At 58.9% G+C, this 25,077-nt stretch overlaps 9 protein-coding genes across 9 annotated transcripts; 3 read left to right on the top strand and 6 right to left on the bottom strand.

Annotated features, from left to right (window-relative positions):
• Positions 1–993: 993 nt before the first annotated feature.
• BKCO1_24000129 (nad+ kinase) lies at positions 994–3,042 on the bottom strand (the record flags this gene model as incomplete). The annotated part of the gene is made up of 1 exon (XM_020273087.1): positions 994–3,042. The coding sequence occupies one exon, from the start codon at positions 3,040–3,042 to the stop codon at positions 994–996; it is 2,049 nt and encodes a 682-aa protein (XP_020130538.1).
• A 2,136-nt stretch (positions 3,043–5,178) lies between these two features.
• BKCO1_24000130 (mismatched base pair and cruciform dna recognition protein) lies at positions 5,179–5,768 on the top strand (the record flags this gene model as incomplete). Its single annotated transcript, XM_020273089.1, has 2 exons — positions 5,179–5,280; positions 5,337–5,768. The coding sequence occupies 2 exons, from the start codon at positions 5,179–5,181 to the stop codon at positions 5,766–5,768; spliced, it is 534 nt and encodes a 177-aa protein (XP_020130452.1).
• Positions 5,769–6,529: 761 nt separating this feature from the next.
• Positions 6,530–7,718, bottom strand: BKCO1_24000131 (carbohydrate esterase family 5 protein; the record flags this gene model as incomplete). Its single annotated transcript, XM_020273090.1, has 2 exons — positions 6,530–7,111; positions 7,248–7,718. The coding sequence occupies 2 exons, from the start codon at positions 7,716–7,718 to the stop codon at positions 6,530–6,532; spliced, it is 1,053 nt and encodes a 350-aa protein (XP_020130453.1).
• A 1,619-nt stretch (positions 7,719–9,337) lies between these two features.
• On the bottom strand, positions 9,338–10,894 carry BKCO1_24000132 (fad nad-binding domain-containing protein; the record flags this gene model as incomplete). Its single annotated transcript, XM_020273091.1, has 1 exon — positions 9,338–10,894. The coding sequence occupies one exon, from the start codon at positions 10,892–10,894 to the stop codon at positions 9,338–9,340; it is 1,557 nt and encodes a 518-aa protein (XP_020130450.1).
• A 1,363-nt stretch (positions 10,895–12,257) lies between these two features.
• On the bottom strand, positions 12,258–13,598 carry BKCO1_24000133 (uncharacterized protein; the record flags this gene model as incomplete). Its single annotated transcript, XM_020273092.1, has 1 exon — positions 12,258–13,598. One exon carries the CDS (start codon positions 13,596–13,598, stop codon positions 12,258–12,260), a length of 1,341 nt encoding a protein of 446 aa, XP_020130451.1.
• An 842-nt stretch (positions 13,599–14,440) lies between these two features.
• Positions 14,441–15,430, bottom strand: BKCO1_24000134 (translation initiation factor if-2; the record flags this gene model as incomplete). Its single annotated transcript, XM_020273093.1, has 4 exons — positions 14,441–14,445; positions 14,504–14,873; positions 14,934–15,281; positions 15,377–15,430. 4 exons carry the CDS (start codon positions 15,428–15,430, stop codon positions 14,441–14,443), a joined length of 777 nt encoding a protein of 258 aa, XP_020130456.1.
• An 845-nt stretch (positions 15,431–16,275) lies between these two features.
• BKCO1_24000135 (oligopeptide transporter) lies at positions 16,276–18,772 on the top strand (the record flags this gene model as incomplete). The annotated part of the gene is made up of 3 exons (XM_020273094.1): positions 16,276–17,283; positions 17,335–18,511; positions 18,585–18,772. The coding sequence occupies 3 exons, from the start codon at positions 16,276–16,278 to the stop codon at positions 18,770–18,772; spliced, it is 2,373 nt and encodes a 790-aa protein (XP_020130457.1).
• A 2,036-nt stretch (positions 18,773–20,808) lies between these two features.
• BKCO1_24000136 (ring finger domain protein) lies at positions 20,809–22,289 on the bottom strand (the record flags this gene model as incomplete). The annotated part of the gene is made up of 6 exons (XM_020273095.1): positions 20,809–21,275; positions 21,353–21,557; positions 21,609–21,702; positions 21,755–21,923; positions 21,973–22,072; positions 22,122–22,289. 6 exons carry the CDS (start codon positions 22,287–22,289, stop codon positions 20,809–20,811), a joined length of 1,203 nt encoding a protein of 400 aa, XP_020130454.1.
• A 1,415-nt stretch (positions 22,290–23,704) lies between these two features.
• BKCO1_24000137 (uncharacterized protein) lies at positions 23,705–24,631 on the top strand (the record flags this gene model as incomplete). Its single annotated transcript, XM_020273096.1, has 3 exons — positions 23,705–23,876; positions 23,935–23,964; positions 24,030–24,631. The coding sequence occupies 3 exons, from the start codon at positions 23,705–23,707 to the stop codon at positions 24,629–24,631; spliced, it is 804 nt and encodes a 267-aa protein (XP_020130455.1).
• Between the last annotated feature and the right edge of the window lie 446 nt (positions 24,632–25,077).

The following is a 25,077-nucleotide window of genomic DNA, read 5'->3' on the forward strand; positions in this document are numbered from 1 at the left end:
ACGAGCATGCGCATGTGCGCCTCAGCGAAGGAAGAAGGAAAAAAAAAAAGGAGGCGAGAAAATGACAGAAAAAAAACGAACAGCTTCTGGGCGAATGACAGCGATGTGTGGGGAGGGTGGTGGTGGTGCTGCTGCTGCTGCTCACTGCAGCATGGGGGCGGAGGAGGCGGGCACCAGTTTCGGAATGACCATTTTGCATGACACGACCAACTGGGCTTGCTGCTTGGGCGGGGCCCGCCAACGTGATTATAACAACAGATCGCGGTGAGGGCGAAAAGATGGAGACGGTCGAGCAGCAACACGGGGCCCGCACGCAAAGGTGGGTACGATGACTGATTTTTGAGGCGGGCATCTCGTGCGCCAGCTGAGGCCGAGATGGTGGTGACCCTCCCCGGTCATGGTGGGCCGCTTTGGTCCCATGTGATGGCGCTCGTGACCACCCTCGAGCAGTCCCGCTCTCCCGCCTGCGCCCCGTTCCTGCAAGCGCTGCGTCATACCGACCGCACCAGAAGCAGGAACCCGCAGGAAGAGCAGCGTCAAGCGATGGGCCAGCCTGTCTGGACCTGTCGTTCGGAGCAGAGGCCAGAAGCGAACGCGCACGCCTCCTGGGGGCCATCTTGGACGGGCGGCATGCGGTGGCTGGCTGCTGCGGTCCGCCCCCCGCCGCCTGTCCACTGCCCCGGGCCTGCTCTCACTGGTCCGCCGCCCGCCCTCAAACACTGCTGCATGCTCGAGCCCATGCGGCCGATAAGCGCCCAAGGGGGGTCCGAATGGGAAACAGGACGATGCTCCAAGTGGAATTCCACACTACGTGCTAACAACAAAAGGCAATATGGTATCTAGATGTCTGCTCTATCTGGTGGTATGATGAAGGGATGAAGAATGATTCGGGTCATGCTGCGCAGTGCGCCACCCCAAGCGCCGGACTCCGTACAAGGAATATGCTGACATCCAACCGCGGTCTGGTCACCTTCTTCTAAGCTCGTGCCGTGATCAAACGGCCCAGAGCCCGCTCCCTCTCCTCACCGGGCTGCTGTTCCCCGCCGACGACGTCGCCGCGCTGTAGCCCGAATCCTTGCCCGGGTCCTCGTCGTCGATGTCGATGTCGAACTTCTCCTCGGCGCCGGTGCCCTTGTCGTCGGCGCCGTCCCAGGCCTTTTGCTGCGCGCCGCGCGTGTTCCAGCGGAGCGTCCTGCCGAGGCTGTCGAACCACTCGGTCGGCCGACTCAGCACCGTGGGGAACGGGTATTGCGATGCCGCAATCGTAACGTGATCGCCCTGGCGCAGCTCCACACGGCCCTTGCCGTCGAAGGCGCAGTAGGCGGTTGCGCGGCTATTGCGCGGAACCGCGACGCGGAGCAGCATGCTGTCATTGAGTAGCATCGGCCGGAACGAGAGCGTATGGGGGCAGATCGGCGTCAGGAGGATGGCAGGGATGTCCGGATGCACCAGCGAGCCGCCTGCCGAAAGCGAGTAGGCCGTGCTTCCCGTGGGAGTGGAGAAGATGCACCCGTCGGCTTGCACAATCGTGAGCAGCTCGTTCTCGCCGTACAGCTCGAGGTTGGACACATATGGGCTGGGCCCGCGGTCGATGACCAGCTCGTTGAGCACCTCGTACTGCTCGGCCTCCAGGTGCGCCGGCGACTCCGGGTCCGACGCATCGTGGCTTGGATTCGCACGGTAGACGGTGCAGGTGAAACGCATGCGCAGGTTGACCCGCATGCCCGCGTCGCCCATGATGCGCGACAGCTGCTCCTTGTACGTGTTGAATTCGAAGTTGGTCATGAAGCCAAGGCTCCCCAGGCTGAAGGACAGAATCGGCGGCACAATGCGTTGGAACAGCCAGCTCGTGTACAGCACCGTTCCATCACCACCGAGCGTGAGGACCAGGTCGAATTTCTCGGGCATGGTGAGACAGAGTTCGGGGGTCCAGTAGCGCAGCATGGAGCTGAAACGCTCGTCCTTGCGCAGCAGGCCGGCGGCGTCGAAGCGGCGCGAGTTGCGCAGCTTGTGGTCGACGTAGACGTTGACGCCCACGTCGCGGCCGTGGCGCGGCGTGGTCAGCAGCCAGTCGGCCAGCTCGTGGGTCAGGTCGACGAGCTGGTTGTCGCGGGCCTTGGTGACAATCATGACGTTCTTGACGGCAATCTTGACGGGGCGGCGCTGCAGCTGCTTGGAAACCTCGCGCACGCCCGTGGCCGTCTGCAGAAGACGCGAGTGCGACATGCCGTCGTCCTCGCGGATCTCTTCCAGCACCTTGTCAATGTTGACGGCAGCATCGAATTTCTTGTGGAAGAAGCACGGAGAGGCCAGGGCAGAGATCCTGCTGGCCGTCAGGCACTCGGGGTTCAGCGTGAGGTCTGCAGCGGCGCCCGATAAGCGCTTCCGCTGCAAGCCGGGGCGAGTCTGGGGCGGGTCCTGCTGCTGCTGCTCGCGGTCGCGGTTGTTCTGCAGCAGGCCGTTGATGGACGAGGCAATGGACATGTTGGAGGTCGGCGGCGGGCGCGACGCAAGAGCCTTCATGATGGTCTGTCGCGGAACCGAGTCGATGGACACTGCGTTCTTGCGATGTCGGCGCTCGCGGAACGACTTGTGGGGCTGAGGAGCGAGCTGCGGCGGCGGGCACGAGGGAGCAGCGCGGTGGATGGCGACGGGCGTGCTGCTGCGCTCGTCGTCGTCGTCGTCGTCGTCTTGTTCGATAAAGACGGGCGCTGCGGAGGCCTTCGGGGTTTGTCCGCTTACATCCAGCAGCGGAGATACGAGTGGTGAGGTCTCAGGGTGGGCAGCGCAATTAAGGCTATCTCCGGAGTGTGATTGTGACGCAGAGGGCAAGGGCTGGTGGCGTGCGGGTGTTGAGGAACTCCTCAACCGTATGGCGGGCGGGACGGGCTGGGGCGAGGCTGTCGCTGGTGAGCCATGGCGATCGGGGCGGGTGAGGGCGTCGTCGATGGATAAAGAGGTGGGCGTCGGCGTGGAAAGCGGGAGCTGGATTCTACGGGCGTCCAGTGCGGAGCCGGGATTTGTGTCGGGCTCGGCGGCCATGATTACGGATTATGCGCTGTTGCCGAGTGCCGCGTCGCTTCGCGTTCCCCCACTGGCCGCGGGCTGTCCCACTGCTTCCGATTGCTCACGCTTGATTCGTGCCCGCTGTGACGGGACGGGGCCTGCAGACGTGCCTGACGCCGTGCAGCTCGCTGGCTCGTTGTCGCCGGAGATTCGGCGTGCGTGACGCAGGGCGAGATGCAGGTGCTGCACAGCTGAGATCCAGTCCCAGGTGTGGGTGAAGGTGCGGAAAAGGGCGGCGGTGAAACGAGGGGCCGGGGCGCTGCGGTCGAGAAAGAGGCCAGCTCAGAGTCCGAAGGAGCGCAAGAAGAAGAGAACAATAGGTACGGAGAAGAGAAGGGAGCGAGAGGCGTGGCTTGAGGACTGCGGGTGAAAGGCCGCGCCTCTTAACTTAACCCGCACCGCGCCTACAACAGCAATCGGCACGGCCAAACCAGGTGGGACTACTACGGGGTTCAGCGTGCGGCGCCTCGTGGAGCGATTGCCTATTCCTGTTGTGTGAGAAGGCTCGGGGAGGAGGGCCTCTGACACCGGGGCTGCCTCAGCGGCCGCACACCCCATCCGACCCTCCAAGCCGCCCCGGCCCAGCCCATCCAAGCTTCGGCCAAGCTTCTGCGGGCCGGCTGCATTGTCGCAAGTGAGCAGTTTGGAACAGGCGAGATCAAATGGATACGACAAGGGCCGTGGTTGCTCCCATGGGCTCCGCCGCGCAATATATGAAAACGCCTGCGGCCGAGGAACGCACTATGCATTCCAACGCTGTCTTCAGGGGCAGACGCCAGCTCTCCAGCTCCCAGCCCGGCGTCACCTCACCGCTCGCAGCTACCAGGACGCTGTGAGACGTCTCAGCCGGATCGAAATGCCTGCAACGACTCTATGCCGCGCACGGGCAAGCCCCGATTTTACTTGCCAGATTTCCCCGCCGCCTGCGGACTATATGCGGATAGGACGGCGAAAACGCTGAGTGGTGAGACTCTTGGGGCCGGAGTGTCAAACACCACGCTTTTGTGCCGCTGCTCCCACTGGCTTGGCCGACATTCCGCATGGAAAAGCCGCCCTGGATCATCAAGCCCGCGTTTTCTACCCACTAGCGTGCGATAACGGGCCGCCGCCGGACAAGGAACATGCGTCTTGAGGTCTGTCCTGTTTGAAGTTGCCCGCATCTCACCGATGCAATTGCTCGTCGCCGGAAAGGCAGAATGGGGCTGCACGGCTGGCCATTACTTGAAGCCAAGCAACTCATCGACCCGGCGAGTTTTGCGTCGCGTCGCAGAGGAAGCGGCGCCAACATTCGGCAGGTGTGGGGGAGCAGTGACCAGCAATCCGTCCGCCACGGCAGGCGCGGAGGCAGAGGCGGAGGCAGGCGCGGACAGGGCCGAGAAGCGTCCAGCCCGCCGCCACAACTGCGCCGCCACTAAAGTGCTGAGGGGCCGTCTGCCCAACGCCTCCCCGTTCTGGACGTTGGGCCCAGTAGTGGCAACACACAACAAGTTTTGCGGCTCCAAGGCGGGAACACTAACTTCGGCCCTGGTGTGCAGGCGGGAGACCCAAAAGACCCAAAACCCTTGGATTATTTTGGTCAGCCGTGGGGAGCCAGGGATGATAGGCAGTGGCTGAGGAGCGGGAGATTTGCTCAAAGGAGGGGGGGGCGCAACGCAGGTGCAGCTGCGGCGCATGCATCATGCAAGTCGACGATGATGATACCAGCAGGGTTTCAGGGCGCAGCCCGTCGCCATCACCCTCGGGCGGCGTCGGCCACGAGTCCAATGACGTCGAGAGGCGTTCGCATGCCTAAGAAAGTATCAGCCGCGAAATGCCATCCACATCTGGCTGGACTCATGGAATCTTCGCTGCAAGAAATCGGGTCGATCCGTGCGTCGATGTGCAATGCTTGGCTTGCGCCTGCCTTCGCGACCCCTCCACCTACGTCATTTGTCGTCACCATGGTTTCCTCGCATGCCAGCTGCACCACCAAAGCCACCATATAATACCCCGCTTGCCCCTCAACCATAATCTTCTTCACCAAACAAACAAACACTCTCAAACAAACTCCCCATTACATCCACCACGCAAATTTTCTCCGCCTCAAACCACCATCTCAACACACCATTCACCATGTCCGACAAGAACACCTCCACCCTCCAGTCCTACGTCGACTCGGCCACCGGCGCCGTGCAGTCTGCCATCGGTGCTGTCACCGGCAACACGGCCGACAAGGTACGCCCGCATTCCCTTTTCTCCCATATTCGAACCTCTACTGACATCCACCACAGCAACAGGCCGAAGACAAGAAGGCCGAGGCGCAAGCCAAGGATGACCTCTCCCACGCCACCGCCAAGGCCGGCCCCTTCACCGTCAGCTCCTCGGGCGTTGCAAAGGATGACCCCAACCGCACCGAGGGCTCGTGGAACCAGACAGTCGGCTCCGGCAAGGAAATGGTCGGCAACCTGATCGGCAGCGAATCGCTGAAGCAGGAAGGCGTGCGCCAGAACCAGGAGGGCAAGGGCCAGGAGGCCCAGGGCCAGCTGAGCGACCTGGGTAGCGGCATCTCTGACAGGGTCGGCGGCGCTGTCGGCGGCGCCGTTGCTGGCATCACTGGCAACGAGAAGGCAAAGAGCGACTATGAGAAGCAGCATGACCAGGGCAAGACGGCCCAGAGGGGTGTTGAGGCCGACCTGCAGAAGCAGGCTGATGCTCAGAAGTAGAGTGGTGTATTCACCTGCTGCTACCTGAGGAACGTCCTACGAGTATGGAGGTTATGATTATGACTTTGTAGCTTATACCCTGAAATCAACTTCTCTACTTTCCTACCAAAGGTTCAACGCATATTTAACGTGTCTCAGGTTACTGTTCTTCCTTTGGGAATCAATAAGGCATTAATGTTTCACACCGTTCACCACAGACAGCTAAGAAGGGACCACTCAACTCGGTACTAAAGTGAATCAAGGATCAGTGTTCTATCGCATATCTATTGTCTATTTGGTTCACGAGGCCGACAGTGCCCTCAAGGGCGAACACCACTGCATAGTATCTTCACATTTACCATCTTCGCTCAGCCTAACCTGTTATTTTCTCTAATTTCTCTAATTCCCTCCTATAATATCCAGACCTGTGTTGTTCATAGTTCCCAACATGACCAAACCCAATCGCCCGTTCGATTCAATACTACGTTCCTTTAGCAAAGACCGGTGTTCTTAGTGATTTTAATGTCCAAGATGAGCTATCGATTTAGTCGAACTCGATCCCAAGCTCTGACCACTCATCCGCCTTCAACGCCTCAGAGCTTCAAAACTACCTCAATATTGGGAGTACATCCCTCAATTCCCAATTCAAGACAGGGGAAAAAAGATATCAAAAACAGCTTATGCATTTAACAAAGTCCATCGCCAAGCGTCGCGAACTAATCATACAACAAAGTGCCTGCACTTCTGCAAATCAAAGTCAAGACCCGCCCACCAGCAAACCTTCAGTTCTTCGAGCTTCCAAGGCCACTCAGTCCACTTAGCCCGCTCAAACCGCTCGAGCCACCAGTCAGACCGCTCAGACCGCTCAGCCCACTCAACCCGCTCAGGCCGCTCAGGCCGCTGCTTCTGCCGCTGCTCCCGCTGCTCGACGACGATCCGCCGCCGGTCAGCCCGCTCAGTCCGCTCAGAAGACTCGAGCCACTGCCGTCGCTGGATCCAGCTCCGTTCAGCCCACTCAAGCCGCTTAGCAAGCTCGACCCACTGCCACTGCCGCTGCTACTACTACCGTCGGCCGCCGAAGCACCGCTGTCGGTACTGGTGCTGGTGGTGGTGCTTTCGGCCGACGTGCCGTTGGCCGAGGAGGAGGAGGAGGAGGAGGAGGAGGAACCGAGCGTGCCGAGCTGCTGCTGGATGAACTCGGCGGCGGGGCCGGTCGATTCGGACGCGTAGGACAGGTGGGCGGCGGTGATGATGAACTGGTTCGTGCAGACGAGGTCGCCGGCGGCGCAGAAGATCTTGGTGCGGGACTCGTCGATGTTTTGGAACGCCTGCGCGCGGAGGGGGTCGCCGAAGGTCACGGCGGCCTGTGTGGGGGTGTGGCGTTAGTTTTGTGGGTGGTTGGAGGGGTTTTAGGGAGGTGGATGGATGGATGGATGGATCAAGGTGATGATGGGAATCCAGTGACGGTGCGTGCGACAGGCGTATATATACACCACTTACCGCAACCTTCCCCGCTTCCGCCGCACTCAGATCGATCAGACACCCATGCACCTGCTGCGCGCCCTGCGAATACCCCGCCAGCACGATTTTCGTGCCCGGGCAGTCCCTCAGCGCCTGCTGCACCAGCCCCGCGCAGTCCTTGCTCCCTTCCGCCGCGCCCGGCGACACGCTCCCCACGACCGTGCCCGCCACGTCCGCGGCGTAGTTGACGCCTTGCGTCGCGAGCTTGTCCGCCCCGACGGCTGCCGCCAGCTTCGTCTGCAGCGCCGGCCCGACCGTCGAGCCCATGTTGCCTTGCTCCGTCGTGCCCCGCGCGAAGATGTAGGTCACGTCTTTGCAGACGCCGGACTGTACGTCGTTGGCGGTTTGGCCGCCGATGCTGGGGATGGAGAAGCCTTGGCGGGCCTTGAGGGGCATGGCGCTTGCCGCTGTGGCGAGAGCGAGGGTTGCGAGAGAGATGATGGCGACCATTTTTGAACTGAATGAGGGTGGTTGGAGCGGTCAGGCTTGCTGACGTGGTGGACTTGAGAATGAAGGAGGGGAGAGGGAACTGAAATGGCAAGGTCGCTCTGGGAAACGAATGTTGATGTTGCTGATGGGAGCCTTCTTGTTTCCGAGAATCTCAAGATTTATATCTTTTCTATGTCCCCATGGTCTCATCACCTGGAGTTGCCAATGGTCCACATGTGGTTGATGAGACGCCGAATGGATGCATAAAAGCAGCGCCCATGCCAAAAACGCAAAGGTCTCGGGAGAGGATCAGCAGGACAAACCAAACTTGTTCATGGACAGAATTAGTCTCGCTACTGTGACACGCGCCGTCGCGGCAAACGGGCCTCTGAGGTAGCTCGGATCATCGCAGCGGCTATGCTACCAAACCAAAGAAAGCTGGTTCTCCGTTCGCAAGGCTTGAGGTAACCTTCGACTAAGCCGCTAGCCTCGGCAACCTACGCCTGGAGCAATTCTTGAATACGGCGGATGAGGATCACTTGTCCCCTCATCGGTCCTGAGGGTCATGGGGGATCTCCGCTCCTGGATCGGCCCGTTACTGGGAAGTATAATCCAACGCCTTGTTCTCTGCAATTCCGTAGGAATAATCAATATGCAAAATCGGAAAGGTCTTGATATGGGAACTCACTGCAGCAGAAATTGAGTTTGTCAAGAAAAGTGATTTCAGCTGTCCGCGCACGAAAGGGAGTGTGAAAGTGTTTGGACGGGTGGGGCGGGGCTGAATGTTGCTCGGATCGAAAGTCGGCTGTGCGGTCAGCTTTCGCTCTCTGTTACCCATCGCTCGAAAAGGAGCTGCGCTTAACGCTAAAGGCACTGATGTGAAGCAGCTAAGTGTTTCGATACTTGGAAAAACCAACTTCATCGTCGATAGAGTTTCATAGCTTCGACGAGATTATATCGCGCCAGGGACGGAAGTCTTCCGCTGTCGATCCAGCCTCTTGCACTTGTAGTACGGACGTATTCCTTGCCGACTTCCGTTCATTTGTCTGCCCCTGATCAAAGTGCAAGGGGTCAGTCATTCCTATCGTTGCCGCTCATGTCTGCCTGCTTTCATCCGGAGCTCAGTACTTGAATGTAATATTTCCATACTCTTCACTGTTACATGTGTCAGTTTTACTGACGTCGTTTTGTTCGTTCTTCGGATCGTTCGGGACACTCTACCAAAGCGGCGTTTGCGGATGTTCACGCAACGATCAAAATCACCCATCTAACTAAGCGCTCGTCTACTAGGCCAGAAATACTTCGTGTTATTGGTAATTGTGACACTGCAGTTATCATGGCGTATTTGGACTCAATGGGTCACTATCTAAGGGTCGACAGTCAAATTCACACCTACTGGACAAGGCAATACTGGAAGCTTTGAAAGACGTCCATACTGCTTTAATGGAAGTGACAGACTGGCATTATAGAGGTGGATTCATGTGAGGCGAGTTTCTGTAATATCTCAAAGGAGCAATCTGCATCTTGTATTAGACAAATGAGCACTCAATAATTGCAGCGAGCAGCAGTTTTCAGAAACACATTCGCAGTGTAAACAAAATCGACTGACTCCATTGTTGCGCCAATGTCTCGCGTTATCTTCAAAGTCTTGCCAACTCTGTCCCAAACAGCCTATTAAATCCCCATGTGAGGAACATCATCGACCTCGTTCTAAAGCTCCTCGTCCACGCCGAGCTGCCTTGCTTCCAAGACAGCCAAGCCAGCTTCCCCGTCCACTCCCCGTCCTGGATGATTCCATCATGGCCGCCGAGGTAAGTGGCCAAACCCTTCGGACGGTACTTGTACGGCGTCTCGGAGCCGCTGTTCAAGACGCTCGCAAGGTACCTCGCCTTTTGCACCGCGACCTCAGCCGTAGTCGGAAGCGGCGCTCCCTCGATGTCGCACGCATCTCCCAACCCGTAGACGCCCTCCCAGACCTTATCATCATCATCAACATCACCACTCCCATCGGCCTCTACCTCCCCTTCTGGCTTGTAAACCCGCAACCGGCTATCCGTAAGCAGCCTCACGAGCCCCCCACTCGACTTCTTCGCATCCAGCCGCTCAACCAGCGGCACATTCGTATTCGCAGTCGCCCAGATGACCAACCCGCACGGCACCCGCCCATCCTCCTTCGTCCACAACTCCTCCCTCCCAACGCGCTCGACATGCGCATCCACCCTCACCTCGACCCCCTCCCGCCCCACCAACCTCTCGCGCGCATACTCATACAACCTCCTCTCATACGCACTCCGTATCCGCGCCCCAACATCAAACACCACAACCCTCAACAACCCCACCACCCCCGGATACAACCTCCCCAACTCCCCGCGCACCAACCCCCCCACCTCCACGCACAGCTCCCACCCCACCGGCCCCCCACCCACAACAACAACCCGCAACCGATCGCGCCGCTCCCATTCCGTCAATCCCGGCACCGACGCCTTATCCAGCAGCTCCAACAACCGCCGCCGCAGCACGCGCGCATCCTCCGCCGTCCGCACAAACTGCGCGTACTCCGCCGCCCCGGGCACATCGCCCAGCAGATCCGCCACGCACCCCGGCGCCACCGCCAGCACGTCGAACCGCATCCCGTCGTCGTCATCCAGCACCACCTTCTCCTCGTCATCCGCCCCGCGCGGCCACTCGAACGCCGTCCTCACGCGCAACCGGCGCCGCGCCAGGTCCGCGCTCTCGACGCGCGCTTTGACGTAGCGGATGCGGTTGCGGGTGCCGGCGCGGTTGCGGACGGGCTCCTCGGCGAGGTGGGGGGCGGGGGCGGCTGGGGCGGCGGCGACGCGGGCGAGGAGGGGAGTGTAGACGAGGGAGGGGGACGGCGAGATGATGGTGATGGCGAATTTGTGGGGGTCGAGGGATGTGGCGAGCGTGTGGCCGGCCCAGCCGGTGCCGATGATTGTGATGCGTTGTTTGCCGTTGGGGGAGGAGATGGGCGTGGTGGAGGAAGAGGAGGAGGAGGAGGAGGGGTTGTTGTTGTCGTCGTCGTCGTCGTCGTCGTCGGGGTCGAGGTAGTCGTTGAGGTTGTTGTCTTGCGAGTCTTCGTTGGGGTCGTAGTATGGCGGCGTGTTGTCGTCGTCGTTGTCGTTGTCGTCCTCTTCGAGCCGTGCGGCTGGCGCCGCCGAAGCCGGTTTTTGTATCATCGTTGCGAGAGGATGGCGGGAAGGGGAGTGAGTGGGTGGGCGTGGAGCGCGAGTAAGTCGGATCGTGGGGAACCTGGTCGCGCGTTGTCGAGGTTAAGTATATCCCCGCAGTCTGGAATGCTGCAACGCTGATCTGCCGTCTGATTGGTTGGCTCGATTGTGTTCCGGAACCAGGAGGAACTCTATTTGCGAACAGCAGTGCTGATTGGGGGCCCAGGGGCTAGGTGGTGGGGTAAGCTGAAGCTCTGCCAACAGATTCTAGGAAATCATCCGAGTAAAGTGACTCCATCGCGAGTGACAGTGCTTTTTAAAAGCTACATTGAGTGGACTTGGGGTCTTTGTAATAACTGGAAATCGGTTTATCAGCTTTGTTCTTCCAGCGACGTGTGGGGAGGAGCGATTGGAAAGGGATCTCCGGGTATGTCTAGCATGGCGTTGACATGTGATTGTGTCCCGTCATCTATAGAAGTTCCAATTGACTCCGCCATGATATGACTCTCTGCCCCGACAGGTAGTCAGCATCGTTGGACATCTCAGAAGTAGTTGTTTACCATAATCCGTTTTTCACTTTCTACAGCACTTTATCTAGGCTTTTACATGAAGTAGTTAATCAAGTATAAAAAGCACCTTGATATCGTCGGTATGCAGACTCAATAACACAAATGTTCTTAACGTGGATAGACAGGTGCATTTAAACAACGAACGCCCAGATGGTTACATGAATTTCCACTTTCCACAAGCGCCATATTAGGAAGTTATAGTACGATGCGAATAGTCAACCCAGATGACTGCCGAAAACACAGGAAGCTCATGAGCATAGGGTATTCAATTCAAAACCGCAACAATATAGCCAAAAGCTCCTTCTGCACCAAGAAAGCAACGCTTTCATCTACCGCTCAAATGCTCTCAGAATACCGTCCATGCAAGTGCTTGCTCGGAAATGCTGAAGTAGAAAACAAATCCAGACCCAAAGAACGCCCAGATGATGCAAACCGGCCTCACGAGGCGTATGCAGCTACCTCCCCCCTTCCAAATGCTTTCCGAGTCTAGTATGCCAAAGGCACGCCATTTCCAAAGGAAAGAAAAGAAGAAGAAAACAGCCAGGAAAAAAAAGGAAAACCAGCCACACATGCTGCCCGCAAAACAAAAAGCAACTCCCGTCAAAAATGCCAGAAGAAGCCGCCGGCCAAGCCAAGCCAATCCCAGGCCGCAGTAGCCAGCAAGACAGCCAGCCAGCCATCCCGGAAAAGAGAACAAATAATAAAACAAAGACCCAAGCCGATCATGATCATCATCGTCGTCGTCGTCGTCGTCGTCATCACCATCCTGATCTTCCCTCCCTCCCCCAAGCTCCCCACTACTCCTACTCCGCATCCAACACCAACCCCCCACCCTCACCCACCCTGAACCTCCCGGCCATCGTCCTCGCCAGCCCTCTCCTCTTCCTCCTCATCGGCATCGTCGTCATCGTCTCCGCCGCGGCGGCAGTCACGTGCGCAGGAGGAGAAGCAGCAGCAGCAGCAGCAGCAGCAGCAGAAGCGAACAGCAGTTCGTCTTCGTCTTCCTCGTCGCTGCCCAGCGACAGCAGGGCCTTCAGCTCGTCCGTCGGCGAGTGCAGCGGGGCGTCGGCGGCGAAGTAGGGGGAGCGGCGGCGGCGCGAGGGCGACAGGAAGGACACGCTCACGCTGTAGTCGTCGTCGAGGTCGCCGTTGTCGTGGCGGCCGTCCTTGGAGAGCTGCTGCTGGGCGACGAGCCACGCGGCTGTCCGGGCGGAGTTGTCGGCGGCGTCGTCGTTCCCCTCCCTCTCCTCCTCCTCCTCCTCCTCCTCCTCTTCCTCCTCCTCCATCACTACCTCATTGTCGTGGTGGTGGTGGTGGTGTTCGTGTTCGGGACTACCCGGCGGCGTCGTCGTACTGCGCCCCTGCTGCCCTCCGTCTCTCACGCCGTCCACGACAATTTCTCCTCCATCCTCGTCTCCATCCTCGTCTCCATCCTCGTCTTCGCTCTCCGACCCCCCACCGCCACCACCACCACCACCGCCGAGACGACAGAGAGTCGACATCCCCAGCCGCCGCCGTCCCGGGCAGCGGCGCAGCGTGGTGAAGACGCCGCCACTGCCGCCACCGCGCAGAGCCGAGTTCGAATTCAGGCCCGGCGGCACAGATCCCGCATCGGCATCGTCACCTTGCCCAAGCGACTTCAAAGCAGTGGCATCACCACCAAGCCCAGGGGGCGAAGCGGTAACCGGCTGCTGCAGCATCGACATCGGCATCGGCACCGTCATCGCCATCGGCGGCGCCCTGCGCAGCCTGCGCCGCGGGGCCGGGTTCAGCAACATACTGCTGCTGCTGGTGGTGGTGCTGGTAGCGGTGGCGGCGTCGAAGGTGCCAGCAGCGTCGTCATCACCAAAGGCGGCGGCGACGGCGCGGGCGTCGCCGGTCAGGGTGACCCACGTGGCGAGGGGCTGGGTGCGGCGCAGGGTGGGCGGGGTGAAGTTGGGGTCGGGCGAGCGGCGGCGGCGCTGGCGCTGGTGGAGGTGCGGGTGCGGGTGCGGACGGCGGTATGGTGGTGGGCGGGAAGCATTGTTGTTGTTGTTGCTGTTGTCTGCGGTGGGTGGTGGTGGCGCTGCCTGTAGCTGGCTGTGTGAATATAATGGCGGGATTTTTTTTTTCCCTCGTGAGAGGAGAGGTGCTGCTGGGAGCATATGTCTATGTACGTACCTCGGAGAGAGTAGTATCTACGAGTCGCGTGCTTCGGGCAGGCTGTCTCTGCGGGCCGCCACCCAGGCCGGCGGCGGCGGCTCTGGGGTCGCGCAGCCGCGAGACGCGACTGACGTGGGTTTCGGGGCGCTGTCTGACAAGTCTGCCGTCGATCTGCACCGGACACTTGGGGAGCGATGACAGCCGGGGCGGGTGGGCAAGTCTTCTTGGCGCAGGCGGGGCCGTCGGCGACATGTCGGCCGGGGTGGGTATGTCGTCGGTTGCCGTGGCGATGCACATGGGGCCGTATTTACTGCTGGGGTTTGCGGGAGAAAAGTCGAAGAAGAGTCGGGGGTCGAGCGAAGGTGGCCTCCAGGACCTTTGGGGGTGACCAAAGGGATTTGTTTGTAGAGGTTGCGGACATGGTTGGTGCACGGAGGATGGTGGTGCCTATATTTATGGGGTCAGGGTGGTGGTTAGAGCGACCGTGGCGGCTCGGGTGCCTGGGGCTAGGCGGACCTGAAATGCGGTGGCGGCCATGGTGAGTATGCAGAGGCACACAGTGAAGTGAGAGTCGTCCGGGATGCAAGTGTGTGTAGCAGGGAAGGTGGGCAGACAGCCGGCAACAAGTCAACAAACGACACCGGGCGCAGCTTGGTCAGAGCGAAATTGCGGGGAAGGGTGAGATCAAAAAAGCCGTGATTGGCAGACGGATAAAATTCAAAGTGCGCGCTGTTTTACACCGTCGGCAGCGGTAGCTAATGGTCGAATATCAAACCCATATTTTGGTCCCCTGCAACGCCGGCCCCGGATCCTTGTTTTACAGACGGATGCCTTCCATCATCCGCTAGACTGCAACCTGTTAGCGCCGCTCCACGCGCCGATGTCGCAATCTGCGCCGAAAACTCACTTGCGCCAAAGTAGCTGAACTCGTCGAAGCAGATGTTGCCGTTGGCATTGCGATACGACCCGCCCGTGCCCGCAATCTTGGAGTCCTGGCCCTGACTTGCGGCGGACGCGGGCGCGGTTGAGGTGCGCGACAGGCGCTGGCGCGACACGTGCTGGGCCTTCGCTTGCGAAAGAGCCGCCGCGCCTTTAGCGCCGCGGGTGGGACTTGTGCTCTGCGGCGTGACGGTGATCGGCGCCAATTGAGCGTCAGTCCTGCTGCGCCGCGGTTTTGACGGCGGCTCGGTCTTGTGCTGCTGCTGCGACGATGCGAGCTGCTCAAAGTCCGAGTCGGCCGTCGACGGGCGGCTGTCGTGGTCGCTCTTGGGCTCTTGCTACAGAGCTGTGAGCTGGGGCTGCTGGGGCTGCCTCGACACCAGGCGGCTGCGACTGACCTTCGGACTCGTGGCCGGCGACGTCGACGCCGAGCCGTAGCCCTCGTCGACAAAGTGGACGTGCTTCTCCACCTTTTGCTGGTGCTCGGGCACGGGCTGAGAGGCGCGAGTGGTGAGGCTCTGCGAGCGCTTCAAGGCCGGCTTGGTCGCGGGAGGGTGGCGCTGGGCGTCGACGCTGGCGGCGTGCGTGGCCGGGCGGAAGACGTACTGCTGGGCCTGGCCCAGGTGCGGCATTGAAGCGTGGTTCTTGTGCTTCATGTAGGCCGGCCGCTGGGGCTGGGGCTTGGGCTTGGGCTTTGCCTCCCGCGCCTTGGACTTGGCGGCGGGGAAGGCCATGTACAGCGAGTCCTTAAAAGCACATTGTTGGCGGGTGAGTGTTGCCGACAATCGCTCTTACGGAGGGAGGGAGCAAGACGGAGAGAGGCTGGACGGAGGAGTCATACCGACCACTCGCCCGTCGAGGGCGCCGACCAATCGCTGTCGCCCATGAACGGCATGCTTGCGGGGATGAAGTAGTGGATGAAGACGGAGCGGTGCACGTGGGGGAGAGGAGTGGTGCGTGGGGAGGCTTGGGACTCGGGGCGCTATATAAATTCTGGAAAGCAGGCGCGTGGGCGCCGCAGCGTCAGGGAGAGGGTCTCGGAGAGGGCCTCCGCAAAATTTCTCCAGGATCATCGCAGCCCTACACCTGAACCGCCGTGCCCGCTAGCTGCGGCCAGACGGCCAAAAAGACCGCGGCCTGAAGCCGCCAGCCCTCCGTTCCCTGGCGATCGCTACCGGTGACGCCGCCCGCGCGATTGGGGGCTGGGGGGTGTGGTTTTCCGCCGCGCGCGCGCGCCAGCGTTTGCACCTCATCATCATTATTGCCCACGGCCGGGACGGGCAGTGCTGTTGGGAGGCGACGGGGGGTGCGCGCGGCGTGCCTCCTGCGGCGGGCGAACCCGGTTGGGAGAGCGGTGAGAGCAGGCTGCGGCATAAAGACGCGTGCGACCGACAAGGGGCCGGCCAAGCTGAATGCATGCCTATGACGAGGCCCAGTGGCCGACACTGCACAACCGCCGCCCGGCCGCAGCGAAGGCCGGCGCCTGCTCCTGGCCGGGACGAGGCTGCCGCGACTTTGGCCAGCACGCGTCGCGTCCTCCGCATCCGAATGAAATAATGCCACTGCGCGACTGTGCCACCCTGCTCATTAGCCACCGGGCCTGGGCCGCGGTGCAGTCGTGCGACTGAGGTCAAACGCCCGAGAGGGCGCGCGGAAAAAGGGCAGCCAGGGCAGCCAGTCGCATGCGGCCCGGTTGCGCCATAGCGGGTGACCAGTGCGTGCAGCAGTTACATCAGCGACATGGCTCAGTCGCGTGCGCTATCGCAATTGCGCCCACCACCCTCGCCATCGCCAGACGCTGCTGCCGAAGACCTGCGCCCGCCCGTCGTGTCTCCCTTCGCCGCCGACGACGTCCACGCCATCCCGCTGGCCACGCTCCAAATGGCCCCCGACAGAGGCACCCGTCCTGAGCCCGCTCAGTCGCCGCCGCCGAACAACCTGAACCCGCAATCCCCCACTCCTGCCTATCGCGACGACGCCGACGACGACGATGCAGAGCTGCAGCAGGATCCTGCCCGCGTCCGCTCTATCCTGGCTCAGCGCGCCGCCGAGCCTCAGAACTTCACCCTCCGCGGCATCCTCGTCGGCCTCGCCATCGGCATCGTGATATGCTTCTCCAACACATACTTTGGCCTGCAGACTGGCTGGGTCAGCAGCATGGCCATGCCCTCGGCCCTGCTGGGCTTCGCCTGGTTCCGCCTGATGTCCCGCCATCTGCGCCTGCCCTTCTCGCCCGTCGAGAACGTGCTGATCCAGAGCGTCGCCGGCAGCGTGGGCACCATGCCGCTGGGCTGCGGTTTCGTCGGCGTCATTCCCGCTCTGCAATATCTGTTGAAGCCCGAGGAGAACGGTCCGCTGGATGTAGGTCTGTGGAAGCTCATCGTCTGGGCTGTTGGCATCTGCTTCTTCGGTGTCGTCTTTGCCGTCCCGTTGCGTCGCCAGGTTATAATACGCGAGAAGCTCAAGTTTCCGAGCGGCACTGCGGCTGCCCTCATGATCGGCGTGCTGCATGGCCAGTACGGCAAGGGCCAAGTCATCCGTCAGGACGACCATCGTGACACGCAGGAGAGGGACGGTGATGATGGCGAGCGCTCACACCTGCTCGTTGGCCGTGCCGACTCTCCTCCACCCCAAACCTTCCCGGAGACGGACGCGGAAAACGAAGCGGGGACCGGCTTGGATGCGCAGAGCGACTGGAAGGCCAAGGTTCGCCTGCTGACCATAGCTTTCGGCGTCTCTGCTGTATATGTACGTGCATTGCATCATGTTGATGTGAGTCTTGACTGATTGTGTGATCAGACCGTCTTCACCTACTTTGTACCCCAGTTGCGTGACGTGCCAATCTTCGGTCTCCATTTGGCCCACAATTGGCTATGGACCCTGAACCCTTCTCCAGCATACATCGGCCAGGGTATCATAATGGGGCCCGAAACGACGCTCCACATGCTTCTTGGTGCCATTCTCGGGTGGGGCCTCCTCTCGCCTCTTGCAAAAAACAAGGGCTGGGCCCCAGGCCCGGTCAGTGACTGGGAGACTGGCAGCAAAGGCTGGATCGTGTGGGTCAGTCTTGCCATCATGCTGGCTGACTCGCTGGTCAGCCTTGGTTGGCTGATTCTGCGGCCCCTCGTCAACTATGCACGCGTCTGGCTGCCCAGGCTCACTGACCATTTCAGACAGCGGACTTGGAGCGACATATTCTCGTTTGACGTGCACTCGCTCAAGTCGCTAAACGGTTACACAGCCATTGACGGTACTCAGACCCTGAAACGTGATCCATCCGACGAGGAAGAGGATGCCCCACCCGAGCATCTCATCTCGACCCGTACCACTCTCATCGGCCTCGTCCTCTCCCTCGGTCTCAGCATCGGGGCCGTGCACTACGTCTTTGGAAACCTCGTCCCCTTGAGCCTGAACATCCTCGGCCTCTTCCTCGCCCTGATGCTCAGCATCATGGGCGTTCGCGCCCTGGGCGAGACGGACCTCAACCCCGTCTCCGGCATCTCCAAGCTCACCCAGCTGCTCATCGCCCTCGCCATCCCCAACGCCGCGACCAACAAGAACGCCGTCGTCATCAACCTCGTCGCCGGCGCCCTCTCCGAGTCGGGCGCCCTGCAAGCCGGAGACCTCATGCAGGACATCAAGACGGGCCACCTCTTGGGCGCCGCTCCCAACGCGCAGTTCTGGGGCCAGATGATCGGATCCGGCGTCGGCGCCGTGCTATCGGCCGTCATCTACCGGCTGTACACCAACGTCTACGAGGTGCCCGGCAAGCTCTTCGAGGTCCCGACCGGTTTCGTTTGGATCTTCACCGCGAGGTTGGTCACGGGGAAGGGCTTGCCGCCTATGGTGATGCAGTGGGCGTTGGGCGCTGGGCTGGTGTTTGCGGTCGGTACGGCCATTCGAGTGGGAGAGCAGACGAAGGCTGGGACGCGCCGGTGGACGAGATTCGTTCCTGGCGGCATTGCCGTGGCTGTTGGTAAGTCCAAGTTTTTTTTTTCCCTGTCCCCCCTCCCTTCGTTGCCGTTGTGGACATGTCTGACAATTGGTAGGCATGTATAATACGCCGTCCTTTACGCTTGCTAGGACCATCGGTGGCTTGATGAATCTGTATTGGCTGCGCTACCGCGGCAAGCAGGAGACCCCCTTGATTGTGCTCGCCAGCGGTCTTATTCTTGGAGAGGGGCTTTTGAGTATCGTGAATCTGCTATTGGCTAGTCTGGCTGTGCCGCACTTGTGATTTCCAGTGGTTGTCTTTCTGTTCACGTTTGGAATTGATATCGGACTTGCGAAAAGCTTTTCAAAAGTAGACGACAATGAAGTTATGAATGTACATTATTGCTCCTGGTTTTTGAGTGCTTCGGTGGTGCTTAGGACTTAGCTATACGATGGTAAGTCATCCGTAGAGCTCAATCTCTTTCGCCTTCTCTTAATTAATTACTTTGTGGTCGGACGCTAACAACGCCCGTCTTCTCCCACTTCAGCCCGCCACGACACTGATGCCGCTTACATGACTTGCTTTAATGCCTCACTTCAACAGCACGGATCTATCAGAAACTCTATAGCTCATGACCGTGCAACAAGCTTGGTGTGTGCTGGTGCGTCGACGCTCGCACCAAGGCGCTCTGGGCTCTTCTCCCACGCTTGCCAGATGCGGTATCCCGCAATGCGACATTTGTAGATCGATAGCAAATCAGGGTCGCAGATCAATTATGCTATGATGTGTTGTACAACTAAGCACTTGCGGGATCATCATTACCCGTTACTCGAAACGGGCGGATAGCGCAAAGGGCTGCTGCCTCGGACGTGTACATAAAAGGCTTGAATTGAAGAAAGGAGACCCACCGCCCACGTCGAGACGTGAACATGCGTTTTATCCAGTGGCCGTTGTCCCGCGCTACCATGTAGAGAAGGTTGATTTCGTTTTCCCTTATGAAACTGAACTGCGTTTTCCAGGTGAAGATTCAAGCTCCAAAGTGTGCATACGATCTTCTGAAGAGGGATCATAAGCACGAGCCGTGCGCACCGCCAAAGAATGCAGCGAAATACTGGATCCCATCCTACATGCGTCTGTACAACATGCTTCAACCACGCTGCCATGGACTGTTCAAAACCAGCCTTTGCACCCTCCCCTCGCAGAAGCCGCCAACTCCCGAGGGCCTCTTTCCGTCCCTCATCTTCCACCTGAAAAGCTCTCGCCACGTGAGACATGGGTGCGGGGCATAAGTGAGCACATGAAAAAGACCTTCGCGTTTCGGTTTTTTATTTTTTTCATTCAGAAAAGTCGAAGCCACACACACACACACACACACACCCATCGATCCCACAGTTTACCTCCTCCAATCAAGAACACCTCCCTCCCCACCAACTTGACGAGAGGCGCACAATGGGGTGTGGGAAAAGGAATCCGTGCAAAGAAGACTCAGCAGTGACTAGCCGGCGGCACCAATGGCACCGCCCGTATTTTCCCCTTTCGTCCGTTCAGACGGACGGAGACGCGGGAAGAAGAAATTTACTGCGGAGGTGGTGTAAAAAAAAGAAAAAAAGACGCAGGTCAATTGACCTCCGCGGCTGTAGGAACTCGGAACAAAAAGGACCAGCAAGAAAAGACAAAGAGAGAGGGAGAATGAGTAAGTAAGTGAGTGAGCAAGAGTGAGCGAAAGTGAGTACGTATTGAGGTGAGTGAGGGATCAGCAAGGAAATTCGAGACGCGCACGCCGATGAACGTCGTTTGACCACGAGGCGGCGGGAGCGGGATGCAGGGGGGGTCCACATGCCGGGCCGCGGCCACGAGGATCGCTCTTCCCTTGCATTGTGGGAAAAAAGACTGGTACGTTTTCGGGACGGGATGTGGACTGATTCCGTCGGAGGTGGGTCCGTCAGAGGCGGGTCCGTCAGAGGTGGGAGGCGGAAGACGTGGTGATTTGGGTGGCGCTTAAGGCGTGTTTCAGTGCGGGGAAGGCGGCTGAGCATGTGCAAGGCGGTTTTTTGTGTTGGGTTGACGCGGTCGGTTTTCCGTGGCCCTGGGGCCGGGGTTGTGGGTGGGAAGGGAATGGAATTGGGTACCTGGTGGATTGGCTTGGCTTGTGCATGTATTATGATGCAAGTATTTCATGCCGTGAGGGTGGACAAGAGCAGTGGTGATAGAAGAACGCGTTCATTAATTGTCCATCGCCTGGAAGTGCCGCCTACCCGTCTTTGGTAATCCAATGCCTAACGCTGTGCAAAAATCCACACAACCCACGTCAAACCCGTCGCAAGCAGAAAGCTCTCCGCTCAAGCAAAGTCCTTCGGGCAGTCCTCCAAGATACCCCTCGAGCTCACCGTATCCCACGTATCCCCCCGGCAGCACCTCTGCAACTCCACATCCAGCTCCGCCTCCCGCCGCGTCGTCGGCACCACCGTTATCGTGTCCATCTCGATCGCCAACGTCCCTTGTGCCACCGGGCTGCAGAGTGTGGAGTCAAACGATGGCTGCTCCTTCAGCCGGACCGATGTGTGCGCACTGCTACCCTTGGCGTTGTATCTGTCGTTGCTGCCGTTGTCGTTGTCATCCTTTCTGCCGGGCCACGACTGGCGGGTTTGACTGGCGTATTGCGGCTTGAACCATGGCCGTTGTGGTTGGAGTTGCGGCTGCTTCCATGCCGGGCCGACCTGGCTCAGGCGTCTTTGGTACGGGCTCAGCCGGACCGTGTTGTCGTCTGTCTTGGTGACCCAGTGGATGACGCAGACGGCGAAGAGGACTGTGTTTTGGAGTTGGTTAGCAGCTGTGCGCTTGATGGATCTCGTCCCGGCACACCACCACCGCCGTCGTGCTTACCATCCAAATTGCAAGACATGAAACAGACCCAGCCCGGCTCGTCATCCAACAAGACACGAGCTAGCAAGTTCCCGGCCGTTGCTATCAATGTCAAAAGGGAGCCGATAAAGGCGCGGAGGCCGAGGTTTCGAAGCGTGATGGGTTTGTCTTCGCTGGAGTAATAGCGGCGGTGAAGTGGGACGAGGAACAGCACGGTCAGATAGGCCTGAAGAAGTTAAGCAGCTTCCCCAACGTGAAATTTGTAAGAGGCCCTTACGTTCACAGCAACGTCGAATGATATCAGAGGGATGAGAGCGCGCCTGTCGATGCCGAGCATGCAGACGCCATCGTTGTTGATGTACGAGGATCTGCTGTTAGGCAAGTGAGTGAGCGATTTCGATGCGACATATAAGGGAGTCCTACTAGTAGACATTGATAATAAAGATGGCAGTGAATGGGAAAAGCATGCCGAATGTGTTGACTAAGTACAGGCGGTCCTTCATCCGAGGTATTCTTGAAGCCCGAACGATGTGTGCCCGTTCTACGAGGAAGAGGTAGATGCAGAGCTTGGAAACCATGTATAAAATGAGGCCTGGACAGACGTTAGCCGTTGTCTTTTGAAATCCTTCCGAATGCCTTACATATCAATATGGCCCCCTCACAGCGATAGTCTGAGGCGTTTATGCCAGCATCTCGGTATACAGCGCCTACGAATACGAAGAGGAAAGAGCTGCCGTAGAACTGCATGGAAGTTAGCTCCAGAGACTTGTATTTGTAGGGCTTGACTTACGGCAATGACCAAGTAGAAGGATGGAGGCAGGTCTTTGGTTATCTTGATGCCCTGTACTCGCCTCAGGGTGCATATCGAGATCAATGCCAGGCCTACCAGAGACACGAACATGCACCCAAGCTTTCCACCCAAAGGCACCTGTGCTTCTCTTACCGTATCGATAGCCATGCTGTGAATGGCTCACGCCCTGCCGACGGCGTAGGTGGTCGGAACGATGGGAAGTCCCCGGGAAGTATACGGCCGCGAAGCGCAAAAGAAGGTGGGACAGACTTCATGAAAGATTGCAGGTATTGCATCACAGGAAAGATGGTGAAATTCACTGCCGATCTGGGTATTATGGGAAACGCACGAAAATTCACCGCATTGCCGGGGCAAGGGAGACCTTGTATAAGGAGGCAAAGAATATTCTGCGGCAGCACGCGTGGCGCAGGTGAACCCTTGGATGGCGAGAGCGGAACGGGCGCCCGGAGGTAATAAGGTTCGATGCACACGAATTCTGGCCGATAGAGGGGAGATGCGCCGATCTGGGGGTAGCTAGCGGGGTCGCATCGAAGTCCTATTTGCACTGTAAGCGAGGAAGCCGTCTCGAAGACGCTTGATGCGGAAAGGAATATGCTTCCCGGCCTAGGATCCGAGCTACGTGTTCGAGTGTGCCGAGTGTATTGTGACGACGGTAAAGGTATACGCGTCCTGAGATGATGCTTATCTACACCCCGATCTCTGTGGGGATCCCGGATCGAGAGTATATTTCTCGTGCCTCACCGCTCATCAGATGGAGTCGGAGATGTGTATAGTACGTGTGCTTGGCCACAGGGTTGTCGCTGGCGAGAAACATTTGTTATTCGATGACCTCGTCACGAGCGCCGACTCCATGGCTACCGATTGGCCAAACCTGAAACTGGAACACATGGAAGTGCTATTATTGTTTCCAGTTGGATCTGATATGACATGTGTGCAGCAAAAGATTGGCCGGTGAAGGTTGACCGGATCCCGGGCAGCTTGCGGCGGCAAACAGGGCGGGGAAGCGGAGAGTTGGGGCCAGAATGTATAAGCTTTCAACCAAAGATTTGATTGGTACCGGCAACGTCATCATTTCGAAGGTGGGTAGCCTCGAGCCGGGTGTCTTCTGGTTTCCTGATAAGGGACTACGCGCATGTAGTTGATGTTGCGATACCCTTCCGTTGACTATCACAGGTTGGTGTATGCTGCATGCAAACTTCAGCGGTGTGCAAGCTTGGGAAGACCAGCTGTAAAAGGCTAGACGATGACGATGCCGGCGCTGAGCGAAGAGCGCGAAATGCTGACAGGCTGGATGACAAAGGCGAATGGAAGAATGAAGACAGATTTGAGCCTCCAAGGTGGAAGGCAGTGCTGAGGCTGGCGTATGTAAAGCGGAACGACCAGTAAACTTCTCAGAGGATGTCAGGAAAAAGGTGTTGAGATTGCGGCTTGATCGCGCCATTGATCTGGGTGCCGAATTGCCGCGCCATGACGCACAGGCCGTGTCAAAATCTCACCTCCCAATCACTCTCAGAGCCTCCCTCATTCCTCAATCCTTGCATTCGGAGCCAGCGACATTCGCCATGGACATCAAGAACAAGTTGGATCGCGATGCGCCCGATCTGGCGGCCAAGCAGCGCCCAAGCAACCGCATTACCCGGCGGTTCAAGGCCGAACTCAGCACCAATCACGTGGACATTCTGCTCTTGGCCTGTTGTCTCTGCTCCGGCTTGACTGACAGCACACTATACAACGGTTAGCACCATGCACAAAAAGAGACCGCATCCAAATACTGACACCCAATTCACTCCAGCCTACAGCACTTTCGTATCCATGCAGACCGGTAGGACCTTTCCACGACAACAACATTCCATCCCCCGCTAAAGAAAAAAAAACAAAAAACACCAGGCAACACCATCTTCGTCGCCCTCGGCGCGTCGCACCAAAACACCAAACCCTACGGCTGGGCCCGCTCCCTCTGCTCCATCGGCTGCTTCGTCCTCGGCTCCCTCTTCTTCAGCCGGCTCTCGCTACTCCTCGGCCCCAAACGGCGCATCGCCCTCACCACCTCCTTCGCGCTGCAGACCATGTTCGTCGTCGTCGCCGCGGCCATCGTGCAGGGCGGCGCCATCGACGGCGCGGTGCCGCAGCGAACGAGCTCGGCCGACGCCGCCGTGCACTGGAACGAGCTGGCGCCGATAGCGCTGCTGAGCTTCCAGTCGGCGGGCCAGATTGTGTGCAGCAGGGCGCTGGGGCTGGGCGAGGTGCCGACGGTGGTGGTGACGAGCTTGCTGTGCGATTTGATGAGCGACACGGCGTTGCTGGCCGGGCTGACGGCGAACGTGAAGAGGAATCGGAGGGCGGCGGCGTTTGCGTTGACGCTGGTGGGGGCCATTGCCGGGGGGTGGATATCCAAGGCGACGAGGGGGGTCGAGTATGCGTTGTGGGTGGTGGCGGGCATCAAGTTGGGGATTACGGCGGCGTGGGCGCTGTGGAGGGAGAAGGTCTGAACTGGAGACCTGTGTGGTTTTGATGAGGATGTTGGCGAAAGGTGTGACGGTGTGTGATTACCCCTGTTTGCGAGATGTTTGGAGACTAGACTAGATGATAGAGACCAGAATAGACGGTTGAGAAGCCTCTCGCGATTGTTTGACAAGTATATACTGACTAGATGTCAAGAAGGATATATGCATCGAGTCAATACTTCGTAAGTAGTGATACGAGCTTGTTGCAACATAGTCAACTCTGGCAACACCACTCCAGATAGCCGTTGCATATATACCGAACTTGCGCTTACCGTTTCAAGCTAGACTCGAACTGCATTTCATCAACTCCTAGGAGCATTCAAACAGCATTGAAAGAAGAAATTGAAGCCGTGCCTGCGTTCACAGCTGTGTTTGGTCAGACAAGCAATCCAACCAACAGCTGTCACCTACCACCACTATGCCAAGGATGC

Source organism: Diplodia corticola (genome assembly GCF_001883845.1).
Source record: "Diplodia corticola strain CBS 112549 chromosome Unknown scaffold24, whole genome shotgun sequence".
Classification (NCBI taxonomy): Eukaryota; Fungi; Ascomycota; class Dothideomycetes; order Botryosphaeriales; family Botryosphaeriaceae; genus Diplodia; species Diplodia corticola.